This window comes from Mastomys coucha, unplaced genomic scaffold (assembly GCF_008632895.1).
Source record: "Mastomys coucha isolate ucsf_1 unplaced genomic scaffold, UCSF_Mcou_1 pScaffold15, whole genome shotgun sequence".
NCBI lineage: Eukaryota > Metazoa > Chordata > Mammalia > Rodentia > Muridae > Mastomys > Mastomys coucha.
In genome coordinates, this window is record NW_022196897.1 from 141,259,340 (window position 1) to 141,285,237 (window position 25,898).

General features: G+C 43.5%; 2 protein-coding genes across 10 annotated transcripts in view; one reads left to right on the top strand and one right to left on the bottom strand.

The window, feature by feature from the left end:
• Tp53inp2 (tumor protein p53 inducible nuclear protein 2) overlaps nucleotides 1–6,973 on the top strand; it is a 7,862-nt gene extending 889 nt beyond the window's left edge. Inside the window, exons 2-4 of one of the 2 annotated variants that reach the window (XM_031372406.1) lie at nucleotides 2,318–2,492; nucleotides 2,885–3,173; nucleotides 3,621–6,973. In XM_031372406.1, the coding sequence (XP_031228266.1) occupies nucleotides 2,369–2,492; nucleotides 2,885–3,173; nucleotides 3,621–3,873 (666 nt within the window). In that variant the 5' untranslated portion in view covers nucleotides 2,318–2,368 and the 3' untranslated portion in view covers nucleotides 3,874–6,973. The remainder of the gene's footprint in view (nucleotides 1–2,317; nucleotides 2,493–2,884; nucleotides 3,174–3,620) is intronic. The other variant, XM_031372407.1, reaches the window with a different exon arrangement.
• A 997-nt stretch (nucleotides 6,974–7,970) lies between these two features.
• Nucleotides 7,971–25,898, bottom strand: part of Ncoa6 (nuclear receptor coactivator 6) — an 80,115-nt gene continuing 62,187 nt past the window's right edge. For 6 of the 8 annotated variants that reach the window (XM_031372415.1, XM_031372414.1, XM_031372408.1 and 3 more), the window contains 5 exons: nucleotides 22,297–25,275; nucleotides 19,458–19,526; nucleotides 16,327–16,363; nucleotides 12,813–12,964; nucleotides 7,971–8,523 (listed from right to left, as the gene is read on the bottom strand). In XM_031372415.1, coding sequence (XP_031228275.1) covers nucleotides 8,480–8,523; nucleotides 12,813–12,964; nucleotides 16,327–16,363; nucleotides 19,458–19,526; nucleotides 22,297–25,275 — 3,281 coding nt within the window. In that variant the 3' untranslated portion in view covers nucleotides 7,971–8,479. The remainder of the gene's footprint in view (nucleotides 8,524–12,812; nucleotides 12,965–16,326; nucleotides 16,364–19,457; nucleotides 19,527–22,296; nucleotides 25,276–25,898) is intronic. The other 2 variants (XM_031372413.1, XM_031372416.1) reach the window with 2 other exon arrangements.

Sequence of the window (25,898 nt, forward strand, 5' to 3'; positions counted from 1 at the left end):
ATATATATATATAATCTCCTGGGGACCCTATCTTGGATACAGCACCACCCCAATTTGATGGGGTGTTTCAGTCTACCTGATCCTGGACATTTTTCCAGGAGGTCTCTGAAAATTGGGTCCCTTACAAGGCCCTGACCTCCTCTGCCTTCTTTCTACCTCAGAACCCAATCTATTGCTATCTCCCAGATGTTTTGACCACAGAAAGGTTACTCACTAGTTGCCTGCCTCCAGGTGTCTCCAGGGCAGATGTTAGGGAGTTGGGAGTTCCCTCTTTTGGCCTCCCATCAGATCCCAAGCTGTCAGCTGGGAGAACCAGCCTTCCTTGGCACTAGTGACTGCAGACCTTATGCTGTTTCTCGAGAATGCTTCCAGAGTGACAAGGATGTTTCTTACTTTCCAAGTAATTAGATCTGGAGTCTTTCCCAGGTAGGGGGTCGCTCAAGACTGGGCCTGGGCTAGGGTTGGCTTAGACCTTAAGTGCTATTCTAGGCACAGCTGCTGTAGTATTAAGGGAATGGTGCTTCCTGGACCAGAGCCAGGAGTCTGAGAACCAGGAAGCCAGCAGGCTAGGAAAGAAAACCCATGAGGCTCTCCTAGGAGAGGGGCAGTCATAACTGGCTGGTTGCTCCTGGCTGTCACTCACTTTTGTATGATCTCCACCTGGGAGCTTCTCACTTGACAAGTCGACAGTTGAAAAGGCTCATTGCAGGGTCTGGCACGCAGTGTGAACCCTGAGAAATGCACGTAAAAGTTTGATGCCAGGATATCTACATCTTTCAATGGATAGGCTGGACCAGGGCATGTGTCTGATCTCCCCCGTTTCCTGTGTATCATTATATTCTTGGACATTACCTGTTGAGGTTTTCCTGATTATATGTATTCTGCATTGCCACACCACCACTAAGCTATAGCTTTATTGGGTAGATTAATGCTCCCAATTTGATGTCTTCATTCCTAGAACAGGAGACTTCTTAGTCCAGGGAAGGACAGTCTGAAGGTCTGGGTCTTGGTCCAACACTTGTGTTTATCCTCAAGGGCTCCTTGGATAAACTTCAGCTTCCTTCTTCCACTGTCTTTCACTGACATGTTGTCTCACTAGCCAATATTCTTTCTCTTGGCCAAAGATGTCGACTTTGAACAAGAGTCTGGGGGAAAGGGGGTTAGAATTCGCAGGGAGGACCTGTGTGTGGGCATAGGTTCTCCTCATCTGAGGGTTGCCCAATCTCATTGTGACATTGTAGAACCATGAGGTTTCTGTTAGCCAGCACCTTTTAAACAACACTATAACTATTTTTGGTCTATGGGTTCAAAGACTGCTGCTTAGAAAATCTTGCTGAAATCCAAGATGGTTTTTTTTCTTAGACAAATACACCTAGACACAGTCCTATTTACCAAGTTAAAAATGCCTACTCTAGATAGTAGTGGACTGTAGTGATTATGGATGTCACTAACTACCTGGATTCAAATACTACCTGTGCCTTTTACTAACTGGGAGACTTTGGGTAGTTAAAACATTTTATTTCTCTCTTAACCAGAAAAAATATTCTCTCTCCCTCCCACTCCTTTTCAGGCCCTTTGACAGGATCTTATATAGCCAAAAGCTGTTTATTTTTTTAGGTAGGGTCCCATGTAGTTCAGACTGGCCTTAAACTTACTATGTAGCCTAAGCAGGACTTGGACTCCTGATCCCCCTGCCTCCACCTTCTAAGTTCTAGGATGACAGACATGGGGTTATCATGCCTTTGAACACTTGTCCTCAAGATCCCAGGCTTGCCGCTTCATACACTGTGAGGACGTAAGATAAAACAGGCTAAGTTACCTAGTATAGTGTTGTATGTCACTGACACAGGAATGTTAATTGTGATGATGATAATAAGGACACTTTTTTCCCTTAATGGAAAATTCCTATTTACTCCTCAAAGCCCAGGTTGGCTGTATCTTCCTCTAGAGACTTACCCTGGCAAAGCCTGGTCATATATATATGTTCTTCCATATCCCCAAAGCACCCTGTCATAACACCAAGTTTATTAGCTTATTGAATGTTTACTGTGTGCTCAGGCACTATTCTAAACATGTCATTAAGTGTTTCTCTCACTTAACTCTTATTAGGGTATTATTATTGTCATTTGACAGATGAGAAAACAAAGACCCAACACTTTCCTAAATGCGTTCGGGAACATCTACCGAATGCAGGAAAGCACACACACCAAGGCCTCTCTATTACTGCTCTGGCGGCTAGGGGCTCTAGCCTTGTGTCCAGCCTCCAAGGGAGGGGTGACTTTAGTTTGTGCTGCTAATGTCTTTCTATGCTTCCCAGGTCTTTGAACTGCCATAGGGCGCCCCCTTGAGGTTGCTTCACCCGCTGACCATGTTCCAGCGCTTCACCAGCCTTTTCTTCAACACCCCTGCGCCTCCTGAAGACTCCAATTGTCCGGGGGCCTTTGTGTCTGAGGAGGATGAAGTGGATGGCTGGCTCATCATTGACCTACAGGGTGAGGCTTTCGTCAGGAGCCAGCACTCTGATTCCCTAGTCTATGAAGCATAAGGACAGGAGGCAATAGGGAAGGGGCTATTTGGAAGTTGGAGTCCCTCTAGGCCTACTGGGCAAAGTGAAGCTGAAGCAATGTGCCCAGAGGTGAAGCAACACAGACCTTTCTCTTGAAAGCTCTGTCTCCTAGCATTTGTTGGGGCATACACTGGGACCCCTAGAGCAGTGGGCTAAGGATCCTGGCCTTCAGGTTCTCTCTGGGCACGATGGATAGAGCTGCAGGTCTGACTAATGATGCCCTTTCTCTCCCCATCCCCTGTGTCCGTTATGTGTGTGTGTGTCCCAACCTGCTGCTCCCTCTCCTCTGCATGGGCTTCCCATTCCCACACCCTATAGACAGCTATACAGCTCCTCCCGACCCCGGGGCCTCTCCTGCTCCTGCAGGCCGCCCTCCACCCGCGCCCTCCTTGATGGATGAGAGCTGGTTTGTTACCCCTCCCGCCTGTTTTACTGCAGAGGGGCCCGGCCTTGGGCCTGCCCGCCTCCAGAGCAATCCCCTGGAGGACCTCCTCATTGAGCATCCTAGCATGTCCGTTTATGTCACCGGCAGCACCATAGTGCTGGAGTCTGGGCCACCTTCCCCTCACCCTGAAGCTGCCTTGCCTGATCAGGACTTCAGCGATGGGTGAGTGGATTAAAGGTGGAGACTGGAGGCTAGGGTCTAGAAGACTAGAAGGGGCGTGTCCTTGGGATAAAGGGTGTGTCAGTTGTCACCAAGGCTCACAGAAGAAAGAGGCGTGGTCTTGTGAGTAAGGTGGGGCTTGGGAGAGTCCTGGCTCTGAGGATGAAGGGGGCGGGGTGGGGGGGAGGACCAGCCTGAACTGCAGCATGGAATCAGAATAGGGCTTGTATCAATTGGCGGGGGTGGGGTGGGGTGGGTGGGTGGGTGGGTAGGGGAAGGGTCAGAGCCTTTCCCCTATTCTGTCTGATTCCCTGTGCCAGGCGCTTAATCACATCTCTGTGATTAAGGGAAGAGTTTGTACCCCTCAGTGGTCTGCCCGGCAGAAATAGGGTGTGGGATGCCAACCCCCACCTCTGCCCCCTCTGACAGAGTTGTACTCTGTCCCTACAGAGAGCTGGCGCCTGTCCTCCGGGAACCCAGGGCCCTGCACCACGCAGCTGCTCCTATGCCCGCTCGAGCTGTGCTGCTGGAGAAGGCTGGCCAGGTGCGGAGGCTGCAGAGAGCCCGACAGCGGGCTGAGCGCCACACATTGAGTGCTAAAATGTTGCAACGGCAGAATCGCGCCCGGGAGAGCCGTTCGCGCCGTCCCAAGCACCAGGGTAGCTTCATTTACCAGCCGTGCCAGCGCCAGTTCAACTACTGAGCGCCCCCGCTGCACCGCGAATCCCTCGCAGTCTCCCCGTCCCATCCACCGCCTCTGCAGCTGTCAGTGTGCTGCTCAAGAGGTGTTCAGGGTCCGCCCGCCTCCATATCTGGATACCACAACCTCCCTCCTTCCTAAATTTTGAGGTGGGATGATGGTCCCCTACTTCCCTGTTTCTAATCTAACTCACCTATTAACCCCTCTCATCCTGGGTCATCCCTGGCCCCTTCTCAGTGTCTGATACTCCACCCTCCCCACACCTAATCTCCCTTGCTTCGATTTCAGACCTCTATTCTTGTCTTTCGCCCCTTCACTTTTACCCTCCTAGCCCACCCGATTTCTAAGAGCCTCTCCCACCCTGACCTGGCACATTCTCTACTTTCAGCTCCTACTACTTTCCAAGACTTAACTCTTCTCTGTTTGGGATCACTCCCACTCCTGTTCCTTTATTTTCATTCCTGGCAATTCCCTCCCAATCCTGCAGATACAACCTGCCAGGCCTGGGCCATTATCCTTACCCTGTAGTCAGAGATCAGACACGGGTTTTGATTTCAGTTTCCCCCCTTTCTCTGCCCTGGGGGCTGGGCTCCTTACTGCTGCCTAGGCCTAGAAAGTTTAAGTATGTGGAAGAGGACACTGAGGTGTAAGTTAGCTAAGGTGAAGGGAATGGAGGGAAACAGGCAGCCTGTTGGGAGATGCAGACAGGGACAGATGGGTTGAGAAGCAGAAGGGAGCAGGGCATCTTGAGAGTTGGCATTGTGCTTGGTCAGAGGAGCTAAGCCCTGGTCTTAGGCCTGAGCCTGGAGTCTGCCCCCATTTCCTTTACCTATAATCCTGCTTTCCAGGCTTTTTCCTGAAATCTGTCCCTCCTCAGGAGTAACCCCTACCCACCCACCCCCACCCCTGTGGGTCTGGAGTCCGAAGGGCTTGTACCTTGTCACCTTATCTTGTCATGCCACCCCAGGAGTAGAAGCTGGGTAAGGCCCCAACATCCTGGCCATCTCTGTTCATATGCCCAAGGTGCTAGAACTAGCTTAGGAGAGATGCAGGCCAGAGGGTTTCCAGACAGGGAAAAGGCAAGAATGCAGAGGCATGATGCTAAGGAGGACAACTGTGGGGTAAAGCCATCCCCAGACTGACAGCTCTGCCTTCATCTTGCCTCTGGCCTTATATTTCATACTTTGTTCAATATGGCTGGATAATAAACACTCCTGGGTAGAGGAGGCCAGGAGCCTCAGTGTCCCAATTCCCAAATTTTTCTTACAGAGATTCAGGGCCTTCAAGAGTCTTCTTAATGTTCTCCCACAGGGCTCTTTCTTTCTGAGTGCCCTGTGATCCCTCTTCCCTTTCTAATTAAATATCTGGAGTAAGGAATTCTTGGGTAGGGGCGCAGGGATGGGGTAGCCAGCTTCTCCCTTCTCGTGGTGGGGCTCAGACACCAGCAACAGCCTCTTGGGATGCCCCAAGTTGTTTCCGGTTCTTTGTAGCTGTCCTTTTTTAAGTGTGTGCTCTTCCTTCCTTAAAATCTTTAGAATTCCTGTTACATGCTAACACAGGTCTTCCCTTCACGGCAGCCCCAGGTTTCAGGCCACAGAGCCAAGCCGGGGTTGGAGAAAACTGCATTCCTACGAGGGTAAAGTAGCTGCCCTCGCTGCTCCTTCTTACCAGGCTTCATGTGGGATGGGAGAGGGTGTCCCCAGGATGGGGACAGACGAAGCCCAGCTAGGGTTTCCTAGCCCAGTAAGCAAACGGGAACTATAAGCAGATCAAAATCCTACACTAGCTTATTAGGGCCCTATTAGTTGATAACCTTGTTCCTGTCCCAAGTTCTTCTGTTACAACCTAGTACACGTACTCTTCCAACTGTCCCAAGGGTCACTCCCCAGCCAGCTTAGGATCTTCAGCATTTTTAAGAGCTGAAGCTCCCTCTTGCCCTTCTTGTCTATTCCTCACTGCCAGTCCTAGCAAATGCCTAGGCTCAGTCCTGGGCAAATGCCCATGACCCTGCTGCTGTGGGAAGTTTGATAGGGCATTTGGCTCAAATTTCAAAAGGCCTCGCTCCTGACCTAATTTCTTGAAGCTCCAGTAGTTCTAGACTCCTCCAATCTCTCATCTGGTTGCAAGGCTTATTTTTCTTTTGTACTTTCCTGTAGATTCTGTAGCACTTGAGTGTGGCAATATTTTCGTTGTGTATAGATTTCTAAGAACCAACACTACTCAGTCCCCTGCTAGTCTGACTCCTGAAGCATCAGACCTTGTCATATTGTATTGACTGTGTATGTGCCTTTCACCTTGAGCATGCTTCAGGATTTTTTTTTTTCCTTAAACCACAGAACTTGAATACACAAGGGAACCAGAATTCACAAAGTCCTATGCAACCCTAGACAGGAGGAGGTTAGAGAGTCTGTCTTGATTGGTGGTTTCAGAGACCCTAGAGAAATTTGTACCAGTTTGTATTAAAGTCAGTACTACCAGCACTTTGCCAAAACTAAGGATGTCAGAGGGACCTGTTTCTAGAGTGAGTCCCAATTACATCAAAGGGCAACCTGAAGCTTTCTCCACTAAGTCTGAGTGGTTCTTTTGAGCTGGTGTCACTTTCTAACCTTTGCCAGTCTAGCCCCAGCAGGGCACTATGTGTGTGTGAGTGCAGTTTGGTGCTGTTTTGGAGTACGCCTGCTCCCCAGCCTGGAACCCTCTGATCAACTTGCTGTGACCTATAATGTCTTAGGTGCAACAAGGACCCTACCAGAGCTCCTGGGTGGCTTTCAAGATCCATGTAGCTTTGTGTGAAGGGACCGAATGCAGACAAACCACAGCCTGCTTCTAATACCTTCTTTCCCTACCACCTAGTTCCAAATGGAACCAACAAGTTGAGTGCATCTATCTCTGTTGGGTGTTTTGTGTTGAGACTGGCTGAAGTGAAGAATCTTTGACTGACCATGTTGTGATGTGTCGACAGACTCAAGGACACAACCACCTCGACCTGGTCATGTGGCATGCCTGTGTATGTGTGTAACAGGATTCTGAATGTTAGGTTGTAATGCTATTCCTGTATGGGAGAAAAAATAATATAAACAAATAAAAATCTATTTAAAGCACATTAAGCTTTCTGCCTCAGCTGAGCTAAAGTATGAGAAACACTATAATTTCAAGTATAGTCAAGGCAGAGGATACTATTATTAGGCTAGTCTCTGCTCTCCTTTGTCACACAAGAAAGGAAGACAACAAATAGTTCATTTGAAAAAGACAATATAGAGTCTGACTCATAACATATTTTTAGAAGATCCTTGTAAGACACATATATGAAGACACCTGGATACAGAAATGAATGGAAACACAGCAGACACTGGTCCACTCTTTAGTCCCATACTGGGTTATGCCAAGGTCAAAGGTCAAAGAGCTACCTAGTTAACTGTAGAACTGTGCTGGTCAGTGTGAGCACATCTCCTGAGGGGGGCAGCACAGGCATCAGGTGGGAGGAAGTACCAGCTGTGCTGCTGACAGCCTCTTAGCTCTAAGACCTGGGTGCCTTTGATGGAAGGCTGCTTCTACTTTCTGAGACAAGGTCCAACCTGGCCTCAAACTCTCTATGTAGCTGAGGATGACCTTAAACACATAATTTTTTTTTTTTTTTTTTTTGAGACCGGATTTCTCTGTATAGCCCTGGCTGTCCTGGAACTCACTCTGTAGACCAGGCTGGCCTCAAACTCAGAAATCCACCTGCCTCTGCCTCCCAAGTGCTGGGATTAAAGGCGTGTATGTACCACTACTGCCCGGCTAAACTTATGATTTTTATGCTTCTACATCCCAAGCACTATGATTACAAGTGTATACCACCATACTTGGTGATTATTTTCAGACAAATGAAATTAGTGCGTGAGCGCGCGCACACACTCACACCCTCAAGTGTGTTGCTAAACAGATAAGGTTTGTCAAAGCCAAGAATGAGTTGAATGAGCAAGTAGATGTATTTTCCTCAGCTTGCTGGATGGGCATTTCAGGTGGCGTGTGCCTTGAATTACAATGAAAGCTCTGTTTACTCATCTGTGACCCACAAGAAAAGCTTGCTCATCCTTTCCAATAACATACTTTTAAGATCTATGACAAAAACATTTATTTAACACGTTCAGTATTTCACATTGTACAAACCCTTAGATTCTCTTTATTCACTGGTCCATTTCTACAACAAATACATCCAAAACACTATATAATAAAACTATTTACAACATTTCCAAATGACAAGATTGCTTTTTGCCCCACTACTGCTATTCACACACAGTACTTCCACAGCACAATACATCATTAGATCTACAAATGTTCACCCTGTACTCTAGGCTGCTTAAGAAATGTGAAACTAATAACATTTACAATGGCATTAGCGCCTTTCAATACATGGCAACATTTTAGAAGCCTTGAACTTCATTTTGCAACACCAAAAGGGCTGCTCCCCGTTAAACTTTTATGAGACAGGTTTCAGGGACTAGGAAAAGGACCGCGTTATTAAAATGACTAACTGTACAGAAATAGATTTAAAAAGTCACAGCTGAAAATTGCTCTTTGTAAAATTCACACGCATTTACAAGTATCAAGTCATCTTCCAGCTTGCTTACTTGGATTTTCTTCGCTTGGATTGCACTGCACCAGTTATATCTGTTGGAAAATGGAAGGACATGCTCAATGAAGGTAGAGGTGCCCCTCAGGCATCCACAATGACTAGAATTGACACAGAAAAGCCCTATTAGGCTTTAAATCAGTTTAAGGGACAATGATTTGAAAACAGTCACAGGCTTTGTCTGCTACTTATTTGGTGAGAGAGAATGACCCCTGATATTAGTGGGAAAATGTGATAAAGACCATACAGATGGCTCTGTGGGTAAAGACACTTGAGAACCAACTGGCAGGCATGCACATACACATGCACAAAATAGAAGATGAGATGCACCTGGCCAGGAAAATCGACACTGTTGGGGTAGAAAAAAACCTTTATTATGATTATGAGTGTATACCTGGGTGTTCAGCAGAACATCTACCTAGCATGTTCGAGGCCCTGAGCACCATCTTCAGTACGCATACCCCCAAACAGTAGTGCATACACACATGGAAGTGTTCAAAACAGAAAACACCTTCCCTGAACCTGAGGGCTGCATTGGTGGGAACTGAGTGATCTATACACAATAATGGTGACATAATAGGGAAAGACTGCTTTAATTACTTTAATTTCCCTTGTACATATCAATGTCTCAAGTCAAGTTACTCTTATCTAAGTTTAAATATTTATTCAAAACTTTTCTGGTTTTCTATGGCAGAGTACAGTAGTGCCCTCAAGTTCTGCAAATGTACACATTTCTTTAATATCTCATTAACTGTGTTGACTTATTTTTATGCTGCTACATGATAGGTATTTTAGTTTTTTTTTTTTTTTTGGTTTTTCGAGATAGAGTTTCTCTGTGTAACCGTGGCTGTCCTGGAACTCACGCTGTAGACCAGGCTAGCCTCTAACTCAGAAATTCGCCTGCCTCTGCCTCCCAAGTGCTGGGATTAAAGGCGTGCGCCACTACCGCCCAGCCTGGTATTTTAGTTTTAATAGTAGAAAAGAATATTTTATCCTGGCAAGTGTGGCACATGCCTTGCCATCCCACCTGTTATCTCAGCACTTGGAAGATACAGGCAAGAGATCATCTTTGGTACATACATGGTCTTGAGCACAGCCTTGGGGCTAGAAGAGATGTTATAAATAACGAGAGCAAACTCCAAACCCAAACAATGTTTTATATACCTTTTGTGGAGGTAAAAAAAAAAAATTGCTTCTCACATATTAATTCAAAAGATGAATCAGATTAAATTATTTGTGGATGGAGTGAATTTTCTGATGCCACACTACAGTGTTCTAAGAAAAACTGCCTTTCTTTTATCATAACATCTTGAAGAAGCCAGGCCACATAAACACATGAAAAAAGCAAAAAATTTTACTGCTGTTAAACTCTGGTCTTTGCAGATATATCTATATGATCTTTTTTGGTTTTGTTTTTTGTTTTTTGTTTCTTTTTGTTTTTTCGAGACAGGGTTTCTTTGTGTAGCCCTGGCTGTCCTGGAACTCAGAAATCCACTCACCTCTGCCTCCTAAGTGCTGGTATTAAAGGAAGGTATGCGTCACCACTGCCCGGCACCTATATGATTTTCTAAGATGGACCAATGTATTATTTCCAGGCTTCTTTTCTTCTATCTTTAGACATATTAGATGAGGGCTGATCTGATTATAGATGGTTGTGAGCCACCATGTGGTTGTTGGGAATTTAACTCAGGACCTCTGGAAGAGTAGCCAGTGCTCTTAACTGCTGAGCCATCTCTCCAGCCCCTCACTATGTTTTCTTATTGGATGGTCATATTGCTTGTGGGAGAGTATCTCCATATATTTACAAACTAGGAAGGACATTAATAATGGTGTTCTTTATGGCACACACAACTCTCCATAATCAACTATTTATTAATTTATACAAGATCTCACTCTGTAGTCCAGGCTACCTGGAAGTCACTACTAGTCCAGGCTGATCTCAGACTTGTGGTCCATCCTCCTACATCAGCCCTCAAATTCTGGGATTACAAGCATGGGTCACTATCCTGTCTCTATAATCAACTCTTAAGTTTGATTTTCACTGCAAGCAAACTTGTTATTTGGAGTGAAAATAACTGTACAGAAATAGATTTCTATATATTAAATAGGGTTTTATCTTGACATTGTTCATCTTTAGAAAAATATTTGGGCCAAGGAGATGGCTCAGTTGGTGCAATGCTGGCCAGGCAAGCATAAGAAGCTGAATTTGGATCCCCGGCACCCATAGGAAAAGCAATAGCAGCTGTGCATGTTTGTAATCTCAGTGCTTGGGAGGAAAAAAAGCTTGGCAGTTCCCTGGAGCTCGTTGGCTAGTGTCATCAGCAATTTCCAAGTTTAATGATAGAATACTGCCTAAAAAAATAAGGTGGAGAGTAGCAGATAACCAGCATTGACATTTGGTCTCCACATGCATGCACACACATGTGCACATATCTGAGAGAACTTATGTACACATATAAAAATATCTATCAACTAGGTCAACTTTAGAAACATTGCCCTTATGTATGAAGAATCAAACAGTAACTGGGTAAGGTGGTACACATCTTTAATCCCAGCACTCAAAAGGCAAAGGCAGGAGGATTTCTCTGAGTTTGAGGCCAGTCTGGGCTAAGTATTGAGTCCCGGAACAGCCAGTGACACACAGAAAGACCCTGTCTTAAGAAAAGAAAGGAAGAAAGAAAAAAATATCAAATGGTGGATCTGAGACTTAGACATGGCTGGAAAATAAGGTTCGGGAAGGAAAGTGAGCAGTGTCAGGTTTGACCCCCCTTTTGTACCAAGTTACTTCAAGGCACCAAGTGAATTGTAACACTGCCTTTGATGAAAAAAATCAATGTATGAGGCCTTCAGTAAAGGCGATACATTTTTATGAAAAATGTCTTTTAGCTCCCAAAAGACTAAACTTTGACAGACCTTACAGCAAAATTACTACCCTTTTTCAGTTAAGACTATTTACTTAACTTGCTATCCTACTGTGAACTCAGCATGTTTAAATTTACCTTGCCTTTAACAAAACAATGTAACCGACCTTACTATGCCTTGGATTTCCCACGAAACCAGCCTTTACAACCTAAGATAATGCAATTTTTTTTTGTTTTGTTTTTCGAGACAGGGTTTCTCTGTGTAGCCCTGGCTGTCCTGGAACTCAACTTTGTAGACCAGGCTGGCCTCGAACTCAGAAATCCGCCTGCCTCTGCCTCCCAAGTGCTGGGATTAAAGGCGTGCGCCACCACTGTTCAGCTGCAAAGCTTTAATCTTTTTCTATACCCCTGGCTCAGAAGATGTGTGTGTGCATGGTGTGGTAATCATTTGCTGAAAACAGCCAACAGGTTGAAAGCAACCTTACAACAAATACCCACCATAAATGCTGCAAAGAGCATGTGGCTGTAGGTTGATAATGTCTATCTGCTGTGTAGAGTCCGATGCAGTCAGTAAGACAACTAACTCCTTTCCTCGTAAAACTGTGAAAGATTTCTGAAAAGAATCCCTTGTTTCTTTCCTGAACCATATTCCTGTGCCATTTAGTAAATACAGAACAAAGTCCTTTGTTAAGGACAAGGATAACTAGAGGGGCACAGAGTCACTCACATAACGGATTATGGATGCGCCAAAGGCTATAGATAGAAGACACAGGAAGAGAAGTGGCAAACTCAAATTTGAGTGAACTCTTGGTGAAATTAACACAAGAGAAAGTGGCTTCATTTTCACTCTTCCACAACATTAACACAATTTAGTGTTGAGGTTATTTTTAATGCATTAACCAGTATAAGTAAACAAGTGACTAAGGCTAGAAATTAAAAAAAAAAAGCCTCTTTTGAAGACTGGTGGGAATGATGAACAGTGTACCTTTATACTATCAGGAGATATAAATGTTTGTTTTTAGAACAAGGTCTCCATATGCAGTCCAGGGTGACCTAGAACTTGGCCTAGAACCAAGTCAGGCTTTGAATATATGGTCTTTCTGCCTCACCCTTCTAAGTGTTGGGATTACAAGCATGTACTAAAATGCCTGGCTAAAATTTTGTTTTTCTTTCTTGGTGCTGTAACACATGCCTTTAATCCTAGCACTTGGGGGGCAGAAGCAGGTGGATCTCTGTGAGTTCAAAGCCACATTTAGGTACAAATATGAATTTAAAATGAGACCAACCTAGCATGTTCAGTTCTTTATTCTCCCAGCAGTGTTCATTGCTGTGTACACACACAGAAACATGTATGCTAATGAGCTGACAGTGGACAAAGGACAGTGAGAAGGAAGCAAAGGGACTTGACAGGAACTGCTGGGATGAGGACCCAACCCTGTCTTAATCTCCCAGGGCCCACTGCTAACCTTTAGTAGAGCTGGAGGCTGAAGCAGGTCGAGAGGATCTTTTTCGATGTCCATTTTCCACACTCTCAGAAGCCATAGTTGGCTCCTCAGTTCGAGAGTTTCTTCGGCTCGTCGGGGTTTTGGACTTTTCAACTATCTCTTTTGGCTCACTGCTGACAGAGAGAAGTACCAAGTTCCCAAGAAGGGCATTAAAACACATAAAAAGGGACTCTCTAAGAACAGTTTCATTCAGAAAGTAGATTATTAGCAGCTATCCAGGGCCAGGGATACGGCTTAGTCTAGCTAGTATGTATAAGGCCTGGGTTTGATTCCCAGCATTGAAAACAAACAAAACAAAAAAACAAGCCATAGTCATTCTAGATAGAAACAGAACAAAGCTACTGAGAGTTTAAAAGTGTGTCTAGCTTGTTACATTAGAAAAATAAAGTAAGAAAGCACAATGCTGGTGGAATTGTGGGAAAGCAGGTGAGAAGCATAAAGAACTGCAGCAGTACCTCTAAACCCCCACTGCTTTCCTAAGGTAGTAATATATCCCCCTTCAAACATTACTTTGTAAAATTTTAGCTACAGAATGTATTTAATGTTTGAAAGCTTCTACTAGTCCAAAATAATACCTAAAATCTGTATGTGGAAGTGCATGCCATTAATTCCAAATTTTAAGGGCAGAGCAGGCTGATGACTGTGAGTTTGAGGCCAGCCTGGACTACATAGTGAGTTATAGTCCATCACAGGTTACATAGAGAGACCCTGTCTCAAAAGAAATTATTATTTGGGGGTAGCTAGAATAATTTGAGCATATATAAGTATTAGATAATAACATAATAATTAATAGAAATATATTCACAATCCACTGCAGATAAACTGGATGCACTAACTCCAACCCTGGAATTTTAGTAGAAAAAGTTATTTACTGATTGATTGATTGACTGGCTGAATGATTGACAGAGTTCCTGCATGTAGCCCAAGCTGCCCTGGAACTCATAGAGATTCACTTGCCTCTGTCACCAGAGTGCTGGGATTAAAGACGTATGCCACCACCACCCAGGCAGTAGATAAAGATTTAAAATTGGCAATAATGTTGTTATTAAAGACACAGGGACAAGTTTAGCCAGACATCATCATAATAATAATAATAATAATAATAATAATAATAATATAATAGGTTACTTAGTTATGGTACATCTAGATGCAGTCTTAAAAATTATTTTGTGATAGATTACTTATGGCACACTATTCACAATAAATGAGTGAATGGGATGAGAACACATTTCGAATAGTACTTCTCTGTGTATTCTGTAAAGAAGACTACAAGATGAGTCACTCTGCAATTCTCTGATGTTTCTTTTCTCTCTTTTTCTTTTTTAAGATAAGGTCTCATGTAGTCTAGCTTCATACTCACTATATAGCTGAGGAAAACCTTGAACTTAAGTGCTGGGATTATAGGTATGCCCTACCATTCCTGGGCTTAATTCTGATATGAATCTGAAAATTTCTTTAATAAACTTTTTACTATATCCATGGTTCAAAATGCTTATTAAGATCATGTTCTTAAAAAATCAGGTTAAATTTGCTTGCAAGGCATAGAACTGAAATGTAATACAACAAAGCAAGTTAAAGCCATTTCTTCAGGGAAGTTTTCCATGCCTCTCTCTCCTTGTGGACTTTTCTCTTGAGTTCACAGTCTAAATATATGACTTTCTGAAGCACCCATTGCATGCTCTATTATGTGGGGGTTTTAAAGATTTATTTATTTAATGTGTGTGGGTGTTTTGGCTATATATATGTCTGTGCACATACACATGCAGTGCCCATACAGGCCAGAAAAGGACGTTGGACCCCTCTAGAACCAGAGTTACAGAGAGTTGCATCACTGTGTGGGTGCTGGGAATCCCTGGATCCTCTGCAAGAAACATCAGTGCCCTTGACTGCGGAACATTCTCTCCAGCTCTGAATGTTCTATTGAATTGTCTTGTGCTTTTCATGAGACTGTGAGCTCCTTAAAAGTACAAATCATGGTTTGATTATCAACTATCACTCTTGCTGGAAGACCCTTTGCTAGTAACACTATGGTTGGGAACTGGGCCATAACTGTTCATTTATTACCTTATTTACCTCATATCAAACCACAAACCAAGAAAAGGCAGAGAGGCCAGACTGGAGCTAGGGTGGAATTACAAGTAAAGAGGTTTACATCACCTTTTAGAGATTCTAAGGAGAGCTTTCTCTTTGAACTTAGAAAATAGTTAACTTTTCTGAAGACAGTTCCTAATAGTGGACTCTTTTTCTTATGACTAAATAAAAAAATAAATAAAGCCCCAGTAATACAACAACTCTCATGTATTTGGGTGGTCAGTGTTCAGGCAGCTCTGGGACCAGATACCTATGAGGTATATGTGATCTTGATAGACCCCTCTTCTAGGTAAATAGCTGGCATATATTTAAGAAACTCAAATGAATTCAAGTATTAGTTCAATTCAAATAAAAACGGGTGGTTAATTGGAATAGCAGTGAATTTGGAATTAGATAATATGTGTCAAGCTGGAAGACCTGTGCATTTATCAGCTACAATGTTTAACTCCTTGCTCTCTAAGAGTGTAGAGTCTTATCTAAAAAAATCCCAACTTGTCTACTGTAATGCATAGGTCAACTGTGAGAGTTCTAGGGTCAGAAAGAGATGAGTTGGAAACTCAGTTTCACCATTTGCTCTGTGACTCTGGGCAATTTAGTTAAAGCTCTCTGACCTTTAGATTTCTCATTGATATGATATGTTTTATTATCAGAATGGATAATGTGAAAATAAAGTAAGGAAATAAAGTAAGGTAATACATCTAAAGAGCTCATAGTCCAGAGTATGGCAAGGAATAATGTTAAAAAATGTTAGCTGCTAATAAAAGCTGATATGAAGATTCATTGAGAAATGATTTGTGAAGATACTTTACAACTAAATTTCTATATAAATGAGACATTCATTAAAATGTTACTGCATTCCTTCACTAAAAAAAAAGGTGCTACTTGGGAGATAAAACTCCTTTCTAGGGCTAGTGAGGTTAAAGCACAAATGTGCGTCATCTGTTTGTTATACAGGGCAGCACAGCTAACTTAACAAGGTGTGGGCTTGGGCTTCATCCTACCTATGTAGCTTTCTCCTCTTTGACCCTTGAGGATCAAACAACTACGCTCAGCAAATACATCTGAGGACCACTGGTAAGAAGCTAACATTTGTAAACACATAGAAACTCATTTCCTCACTGTGCTGAGTGATGAATATAATATATCATCACTTTTCAAAGCAATCATAAAAGATAGAAACATAGTCATCAAGTTTTATTACGTGCAATGTTTCCTGGAGGAATGAGGACTCATAGCAGCTCTCTATGTGAGCAGTGAAAATAAACTGGTGCCAGAGTACAAGAGAAGGACAAGGTGAGGAGAAGTTTAAAGACTGAGAAAGATGATATCCTCTAAAGAAGCTTATGCCAGAGTCATGCTAAGTCTGTAGAGATGGTCATCTTACCTTTGTCCAGAGGCTATGGCAGCATTTGCCTCAAGTTCTGTAAAAAAAAAAAAAAAAAAAAAAAAAAAAAAATACAAGGAGAGAATGAGATGTGGAAGTTGTGGTTATGTGTGCCCACAGGGGGAACAAGGAATCTACAGAATCCAAAATGCTACCTTTATACTAACAATTCTCCATGTCCTGAAGGAGTCTCACCCTGTGTGATCTGGAGACAAAGTCAGCACTGACCCAACTTGGTTTGTTTTTATTTATAGTTCACTGTGAAATAATCCTGTTTGGATCAACAGAACTAAATTCATATTGCCTGGCTCAGATTTCACCCAGTTAAAACTAGGTTAGTAAAAGAAGCCTCTCCCGCTCATGTCGAAGAGACTGTTTTCATTTTTAAAATGTCACCATCCTCCTGCACTTTTTAAAGGCAATTACCTTTAAATATAATAGAATGTCTATTAAAGATTCACCCCCCCAACAACATTTTTATTGAATCTTAGAGGGCCCTGCTTTGAGATACTGCCCACAGACTAAATTATATTTATTTCTGAGATACTTCATAGACTTCATCAACCACCAAACAATGACCTAAAAATAGCTGAAACAGTTTGTCTGGCAGGACAGTATCAGTGAGCATTCTCTGGGTTTATCAGATACTTCTTTTCAGCATCAGCAATAAAATGAAATGAAATGTGAAATAAAATGAAATAAAAACAAAACAAAAAAACCCTTTCTACTTCTATTAGTGTACCTCTAGGTAGCTCTTTTACAAAGGCCAAAGGCCTTCTCTAATGTACTAGACAACCACGCCCCCTGGCTGTGCCCTCCCTGGCCCTGTGCCTGTTTTCCTACTTAAAGAATCCAGTGCCTCAAGCTCAATAGCTAAACTGTCCCACGAAGCACATGGTTGTCTCTTTGAAGGCAGAGTTACTTGGCTTAATTTTTTTTAACCCCAACTTTTTCTTTTCTCCCTCCCTCTCTTCCTCCCTCCCTTCCCTCCCTCCCTTCCTTCCTTAAGTGTATGGGGCTCATTCTGTAGCCCATGCTATTCTGGAACTCATTATGCAGCCTAGGCTGAGCCCCAAACCTCATGGCAATCCTCCTGCCTCAGCCTAAGTGCTGAGATTACAGGGAATGTGTTACCATGCTTGTTGTAATTTCTTATTATCTATGTGTTCATATATAAATTATTTGCCTTCTCAGGATTTGGTGCCTCATATGGAAAGTATAGCTGACTACGTTATCTGCCTTAGCATTAGGATTAAACTGAAATAAGACACATGGGTTTTAGTGTAGTGCCTGGTGCTTAAACAACCCAACATCAGCCATTCCCATCTTTTTACGATGATGGTCACCCTGCACTTTTCATGTAGGAGGCTGGTCCTTCACTGAAAAATGCTCCCAGGAGGGAGTCCTTGCTTTTGTCTTCTGGTTAGTTCCCAGAATCTCTTCCACAAAGCCTGATGTAATGCCACAAGAAACAGACACTAACTCCTTATGGGGTCTTTACTTCCTTGCTGGGTCAGCTAGAGCACACAAATTCACCTAATAAACACTCAATAATAAAATTGTGGATGAGCAGTCTAAGGTGCTAGATCAATAATACAAAACAGTTAAGTAAAAAGAGGTGCTAACCTTCAAGAGCTTCACTCCCAGGCATCTCATTCTGTATCACAAGCTTCCTGAACTCCCTATGTAGCCTATTCTGGCCTCATAGTAGTAATCTTCCTGCCTCAGCCTCCTGAGTGCTACTAGGATTATTGGCATGTGCTACAAAAGGCTAGTCTGCATTTTTTCTTTTTTTCAAGACAGAGTTTCTCTATGTAGTCTTGGCTGCCCTGGAACTCACTCTGTAGACCAGGTTGGCCTCGAACTCAGAAATCCACCTGCCTCTGCCTCCCAAGTGCTGGGATTAAAGGTGTGCGCCACCACTGCCTGGCGCTCTTTTATTCTTAATTTTTAATTAATAAATTCTGTTTGTTTATTTTTGAGACAGTATCTCTATATAGTCATGGCTGTTCTGGACCTGACTATTTGATAAGGCTGGCCTCAAACCCACAAACATCTGCTTGCTTCTGCTTCCTTCCAAGTGCTGTGATAAAGCCACGTGCCACTAGACCTGACTTGTATGCCCTTTTGAAAGAATGAAAGAAGCTGATTTTGAGAACTTTTACACTAATTTATGTAAATGGAAGGTTCTAAGGGTGTGTTTACACATGTACACATGGGAGATGTGCCATGTACATTAGAGTGTCCAAAGAGGAGGCCACAAGATCTGCAAGATCTCCTGGGGTTGGAGTTACAGGCTCCTATGAACCGTAAGATGTATGTGCTGGGAACTGATCTAGTCTTCTGAAAGAGCAGCAAGTGCTCTTACCTACTGAGCCATCAGCCACAAAGTATATTGTCAATGGTATTCTAACTTCCTTTGGGAACCAGTCATACTTTCTTTTTGTGCCTTCAACAACCTTCTGTGACAAAGAACCAAGTATAACTATGAAAATGTCTATGATACTCATTGGCTCTGGTGTCTAATTTGTAAAGGCAGAAGTGCTCTTACTGCCATCAAGGTACTTGTGTGTTCGGAGCTGACCCAGCAGCTCACAGCAGCTGTTATACTTGAAATCTCCTTCTGGAAACACCACCCCTAGGTGTTGTATACTATGGCTATTTACAATATCTTGGTCACGGGGAGAAATTTAGTCATACATAGATGGCTAAGATGATTCACTGTAAGCAGAGGGGCTGGAATATGCTTTGATATCCACCACGATAAGCCAACTACATTTGGTACATTCATGCTTGTTGCTGAAGTAAACAAGCATATGCTAATTACTTAGCAGCCAGCTGTAGATAGCAGGATCATGGAACAAGGGAGACAACTCAGGGCAGAGTTGCAGACAAGTACAGAGAAGCCCTTCTTGAGTTCTCTGCTAACACTACAAATGTGAAAATGAGCAAGCTGGTTGGGAAAAGTAACCACAGAGTACTGACTGCACAAGTTCTGCCACTCAATTTAAGCTGGCTTGGAAAACAAGCAGGTAAGACAGTTGGAGATACTTACTGACTCTTGATAACAGCACTGCCTCCTTCAGTGTAACCCATCCCACTCCAACAAGATACTCTAAACAGTACCTTACCTGGTCTGGCAACAGACCCCTGCAGTGCTGTGGCTGGAGTTTCCTTTGGGGCTAAAGTCTGTGAAGGGGCTAAGGCAAGAAACAAACAAATAGGTCTTTTACTTTTTTTTTTTTTTAAATCCCTAACTAAACTAAAAAGCATTAACCCAGCTACTAAGTAACTGCTGAAACACCATATTCTTAGAAGGCCGTGCTTGCATGTGTGAAGCCGCTCTTCACTATGTACTTTACAAACCAGCTACTCTAGCCTTCAGCAGCAAGGAGCTGCTCCAGGATCTGCTCTTCCTTTACCCAACAAAGAACCAAGAAGGAGAGGGCCACAGGAACAACTCAGCCACAACTGTAGGGCCAATTTCAGGTTTTGCCTTTTTCCTTTCTGTGTGGTTTTCAGACAGGGTCTTTCTCAGTTTCCTCAGCCTGGTCTGAAACCCTTGATCCTCCCACCCCAGTCTCCACAGTGCTGAGATAACAGGCATGCACCACCACACCAAGCCTAATGGCTGTTTTCTTAAAAAAATGGAAAACTATGTCTTAGTAAGCAAGCTAGCTTCTTATAGAATGGCTATATCACTTACCTCAACATTTAAAAAAATTATGTAACCCCAGTAGAGACTAAACACACTCCTTGACTACAAAAACACACAATTCTGTACTTTTCTATAGCATCTAGCAAGAGTGATGGGCATAAAACAGACAACACATATATACTTAATAAATAAATCAATAGAGTATTATTTACTTTTCTAACAAATAGCTATAAGAATTTTCTATAGGCAACTCAGCCTATTATGGAAGGTAAGATAGATATATACAGTATACTCCAATATGATGTCATATGGAAAGAGACACATAAAATATAAAGTGCCATGGGAGTCCAAAGGAGAAGAATATTCTAGGCTGAAAATGTAAAGGAACGCTTCAGGTAGAAATGTCAGCATGAGTCTTTGAAAGACAGAACAGACCTAGACCTATAACACACGAGACACTCTGGAACACAACTTTATGGATTGCACAGTAAAGACTTAAGGCTTAAGTATGCCAGGGCTATCAAGGGTATGCCTCCCACCTTAACACTATAGCTTAAAATTCTTGATAAACTATAACAGTAAATTTTACCCTTTGATGGAAACTGAATTTTGTAGATTTCTCTCTCTGCTTAGTAACTTAATTGCTAGTTCATCTCCCTAAAACTTGTTTCTCTACTATCAATTGTGATCCAAATAAAAATATTTTCTAATTATTTCATCATTATTCTCTTAGTATTAGAGGAAAAAGTTCCCTAAAAGGAAACAGAAATGGAAATATCAAGCAGCAGAGAACATACTTAAGCCACACCAATTTCTTCTGGTTTACACAAGGTCTTACTCATATAGCTTAGTTTGGCCTCAGACTCAGTCTGTAGCTGAGAATGGCCCTGCTCTCAATCTTACCTCCTCTCCCACGCGCTGCATTGTGCACCACCATGCCCAGCTTTCTTTTTAATTCTTATTATAGTCACCTACATCAACAAAATTCAAACTTGAAACACAGAGTCATCCCCAGCAAAGTCTCTGTCCTGTAGGGCAATGAACTTTTTGCAGGCCTTCACCCCTTCTTGTATCTCTTTAGGTATGAGGGAGGAAGGAGGGAAGGAACCTTTCTAAAGCTGTGTCTGAGGACGTATGCTGGCACTTGATATTCAAGTTCTCTCACTGAGTCCTACACACCCTGGGTGGTAAAATTATAATCTCCACTTCACAGGGGAAGTGCGAGGGACTCACCAGACTGAAACTGGCAACCAGTGGAGCTAAAATTTGAACTCTGATCATAACCTGAAGCTGGTATTCTTTCTGCTCCTCCTCCTAATTGGTAGGCACTCAAAGTATTTTAGCTGCATAAATAAAAGAGGCATTATTAGCTGGCTCAGATACTGCAGAGTCCTCCAGCTATGACTAACTTGTCTCTAGGAACACGGAGCTTCTGCACCATTTGAGCCATACAGGAGAAAGGAGGTATAGAGACACCCGTGCTTCCAGTGTTACCACTGACTTACTCAGGAAATAACTTGAATTAGATGTCCACTAATGCAATTTACTAAGAGGCCATGTCCAAAGGAAACAGGCAATAACACTTAAACCATATTAACACATTTTAGGTCCTGTGCTAAGCATGTCACATGCATTACCTCACTGAAATCTTGTGACTACTACCCTCTCCATGTTACAAAGGAGAAAGTGAAACTTGCCCCAGCCCACTGAGTTGGCAAATGCTAGTAGTTACCAACTCAAGCTTATCTGACTCTTCCCTACTCAGATCTTCCTTTGCTTATCACGAAACCTGGTTTTCTGGTAAGCTTTTCTGGAGCAGTCCAAACAGAAAGGCCCCTGAGTTAGCATACAGTGAAAACAAGGCAAGAAGAACAATGGGAGGGGCATAGAGAGGTCACTGTTCACATTCAAGGAACAATGCCAGGCCAGAGGCTTAAAGAGTATAGGCTCAACAAATATTAGCCATTTCTGAGCTTCAATCTTTTCACCTACAGGAAGGAGTAAGACTATATCAATGGTTCGTATAAAGATGATGTGAGATAGTATGCATGAAAATGCTTTTTAAAACTGAGGAACATATACACATGAAAATGAAACATGAATCAGTTCAGAAGCCAGGAAAGAACCATGTTAACGACTATAAACTGAGCATGGCATTTAAAAGCATATTTTTCAATGTACTTTCAGTAAATAAAGCTACAACTACTGCCATTTTTCTTCCTCTAAGTAGAAAAGGGCTTGTGCTTTCTCTCTTGTGGGACAGGTCAGCAAAAACCTGACATGAGGAGCTGATGCCAAGCTCAAGTACATACCTATGCTGGGTAGAAGCTCTGGATGGGATCCCACCTTCTCCTCCACTAGGCCACTTGCAAGTGGCTCAGCTGTTACGCCACTATGATTGCCTTTTGTGGTTGGCGCTGTGGAGATGAGCTCAGAGGGTACCAATGTGGTTACTATTGAGCGTACACTGGTGGGAAGAGCACCGCCAGGTAAGATGGCTCCTGTTGAGGTGGAGCTTGTGCCCATGGGGCTAGAGGTCATTTTTAGTAGAGTGGGTACTGAGGATGTTGGGGTTTTACTGTCCAGCTCTGTGGAGCACTGCTCTGTTCCCATTAGCCCAGGAGTTGTGGTCTCTAGCCCTGGGCCTTCAGTCTCTCCATCTGCACCACACTGTTCTTCCCCTTTCTCCAGAGAGCCTGTAACTTTCTTACAAGCCTTGGTCAGCAAAATCTGGCCAATTTTGTCCACTTTTCCTTTGCCCTTACTGGATGAGACTGGGCTTCGCCGATTGGCAGAGGAGCCTGGACTATTGGTCAAAAGGGGAGAAACTACTGTGGTTGGCTGTGAAGGAGGCAGAGTGTTCTGGTCTGCTGAGGTGTTCGTCTGAGGACTAGCCTCATCTGGATTTAATTCTTTTACTTGCTGGATAGAAGGATTAGGAGCGACGACTGGAGAGGATGTACAAGGAGGGGATGGCAGCTGAACAGGAGTGGCTCGTGAGCTAAGGACCAATGGCCGACCTGTCTGTATATTTGGAGCAGGACTACTGGAGGGGACATTAGGTGTTACAGGAGCTGAAGAAAACTTTATGTTCTGAGGTATGTGTAAAGGTCCAACAACTGCAACGGAGGGAGGCATCAGGCCACTGTTGGTTGTCAATGGGGTTGCAGGAATTGTGCTTGGCTGGGATCCTTTCATAACCTGAATTATTGAAGATGAATTGATAAAGACAGGTGTAATGAACTGAGGCCGGGCATTAGATTGAGCAGCTGACTGTCCCTCAGAAACCATAACTTTGTTACCCACATTGGGCATTGTGACGACTGTTGACATCAATGCAGACTGCAAGTGAGTTGGCAGGGCTGCTGATGTGTTAGATGAAGTGGTTATGGGATTGGAAGTAACAAATACAGTTATTTGGTTTGGGGGTAAGGGAGTAGAAATGGAAGAAGAGCTGACAGGTCTTGACAGTACTGGAGGGATGCTTGGTGCAATGTTAGAGCTGACCTCACTCAATTCTGAATGCGCAAGGGTTGAACACGGCTCATTACTGTGAGGTAAGTTTAAAGAATTAGAGGGTTCTTTAGAAGACGGATCCTGCAGTGTGGGAATGACAGATGCTTTTTTGAGGTCCTCTCCTGAAACTGCTGGAGGTGTGACTTCCAGATCTGTAAGCCCAGGGGGTTTAATGGTCACATTAGGAGCTCCAGAGTTGTCAAGAAGTTGGCTTAATGATGTTGGTGCTTCTCTCATGGCAGGAGACATCAAATTTTTGTTCTCTTCAACACTGGGGAGTTTGTTAGGATCCAACGGTTGTCCATCCTTTTTGGATTGATCTTCAGGGACAACCATTTTAGCTTCTTGGGTAGGGACTACTTTCAGCTCAGTGTTTACCTGCTCCTTCCTACCCTGGGAACTCTGGCAATCACTGTCCTGAGGAACATTCAAGCTCTCTTTGTTATCCTCAAGAACAGTCCCCACTGCAGGCACAGGCACGGTGGGATTCTGGGGAGTAAGCCCATTATTGTTAGGAAAGCTTCCAGGTAAGGGGGGATTGGCAAGGGGAGTGGGACCAACCAACACATTTCTAGGCAGCTCCATGTTCTGCAACATGGTTGTGCTTGTCTGGGAAGCCAGAGTAAGTTTAGGGGCTTTTGAATTTTGCCTTCCAGGACTTGGGGTAGTTTTCCTACTGGACCCAGGACTAGACCTGCGGCTGTTGCTTGGACTTGCCCGTTTTGTTGTTCCAGGGTTAGGCTGTTTTCCAGAATTCACCACCACAGAATCTAATTTATGAGCTTGTGGGGCAGCAAAGTTAGGAGGATTATTTATAGTAAGATTTGAAGGTGCTTGCCCAATGGCCTTCAGAGTTGTTGGATTTAAGCCCTGTTGATCAAAGCCCCTATTTAAATTTGGCCTGGGAGGTAAAGGAATATTAATCTGTGGAGGGAAGAGTCCTGCTATGGAAGCATTGAGTCTTTCTGGAGATAGACTGATTTCTGAAGGTTCTGTGCTGGGAGGGCGGTTGTTGGGGGTCTGAGGATAGTAGGGTCTGGGGCTGGCTCTGTTTGGTGTTTTAGGCCTAGATGTCTGGGTTGGAGCAGCCACATTTGGAAAGTGATGGCCATGGGAACTAGGCAAGGAATTTACAGGAGGTTGCTGGGGAGTTGCACCTTGAGTTGCTGAAAGGGGAGATGGTCCAGGTTTGGGTCCTGTCATCATTAATTGATTCTGAGAAACTACTAGATGTGAGGGCATGTTATTTGGGCCTCCTGCAACAGATGGTACTTCACTGCCACTAGCTTCAGGAAGTGAGGACATCTCTCCTAGTGGTGAGCTAGAAGAATTCTGTGGGTTCTCCTGGTATACCATTTTCCTTGAATTACTTCCCAAAGGAGTATTCACAGACATCGGCATTCTTTGTTTATCAGGTGATGGTGGCACAGAGGCAGGTCCTTGCAAACTAACCATGACAGGTACATTGCCACTCTGCTGCATGGGCATTCTTTGGGAGTCTGGGTTCAGAGGACCCCGAGGAGGATGGACATTTTGGGAGACTGGAAGCCTAATGGATTTAGGATCTTGCTGCATCATGAGCATCATCATCATTTGCTGCTGCTGCTGCTGCTGCTGCTGAGACTGTGGCTGACTAGGTGGTGGCTGCTGCTGCTGCTGAGGCAGTTGTGGTTGTGGCTGCTGCTGTGGTGGCTGTGGTGGGGGTGCCACATGCTGCATGAGTTGAGGAGGCATCTGCTGCAGTGGCCTCTGTTCAACTGGTTGTGTAGGATAACCTAAAACAAGCCCCCCCAAATCAGGGAAGTTAGATTTTTCAGTGAGAAAACTTTGCTCCCTTTAGAGTATAGCTAAGCAGTACTCATAGGTAGCAGACTGTGTACAAACAGCTCAGGCATGCTGCTCCCTGGACAGCCCCTCATTATTTGACACAAGCAAGGGAGGCGGGGCATACTGCTTAAGGAAGCAAAAAGCAAAGCATTAAGAACATGAAGCAAGTCTCTTGGTATTTAGGCTGCAAATGAAGCATTAGTGTATTATGACTGTGCTATGCACTCTAAGTGGCTGGATCTACTAGATGAACATAAAAAGAGAGAAACTATCAACAGTAAGGATTTAGGTCTCATGTAGAAATCATCAGTCATCCACTGTGCATATGAAAAACACATTTAGAAATCGCTTTCTCTTAGAGCAGAGGGCTTGTTTTTCTCAAGACTTGGTTTTGATGCAGTCTTTTAATTCCTTGAGTAAAATTAAATATATAATTCTATGATCGAGTTCTTTTAAACAGGATTTCAATTAGTCTGGTCCATGGTCTCCATATATTATGCTGTATCCTTTGGGCTTGATCCTCTGAAGAAAACTGAATGTACTATACTGCTCCTAGGTGTGTATCAGCTTA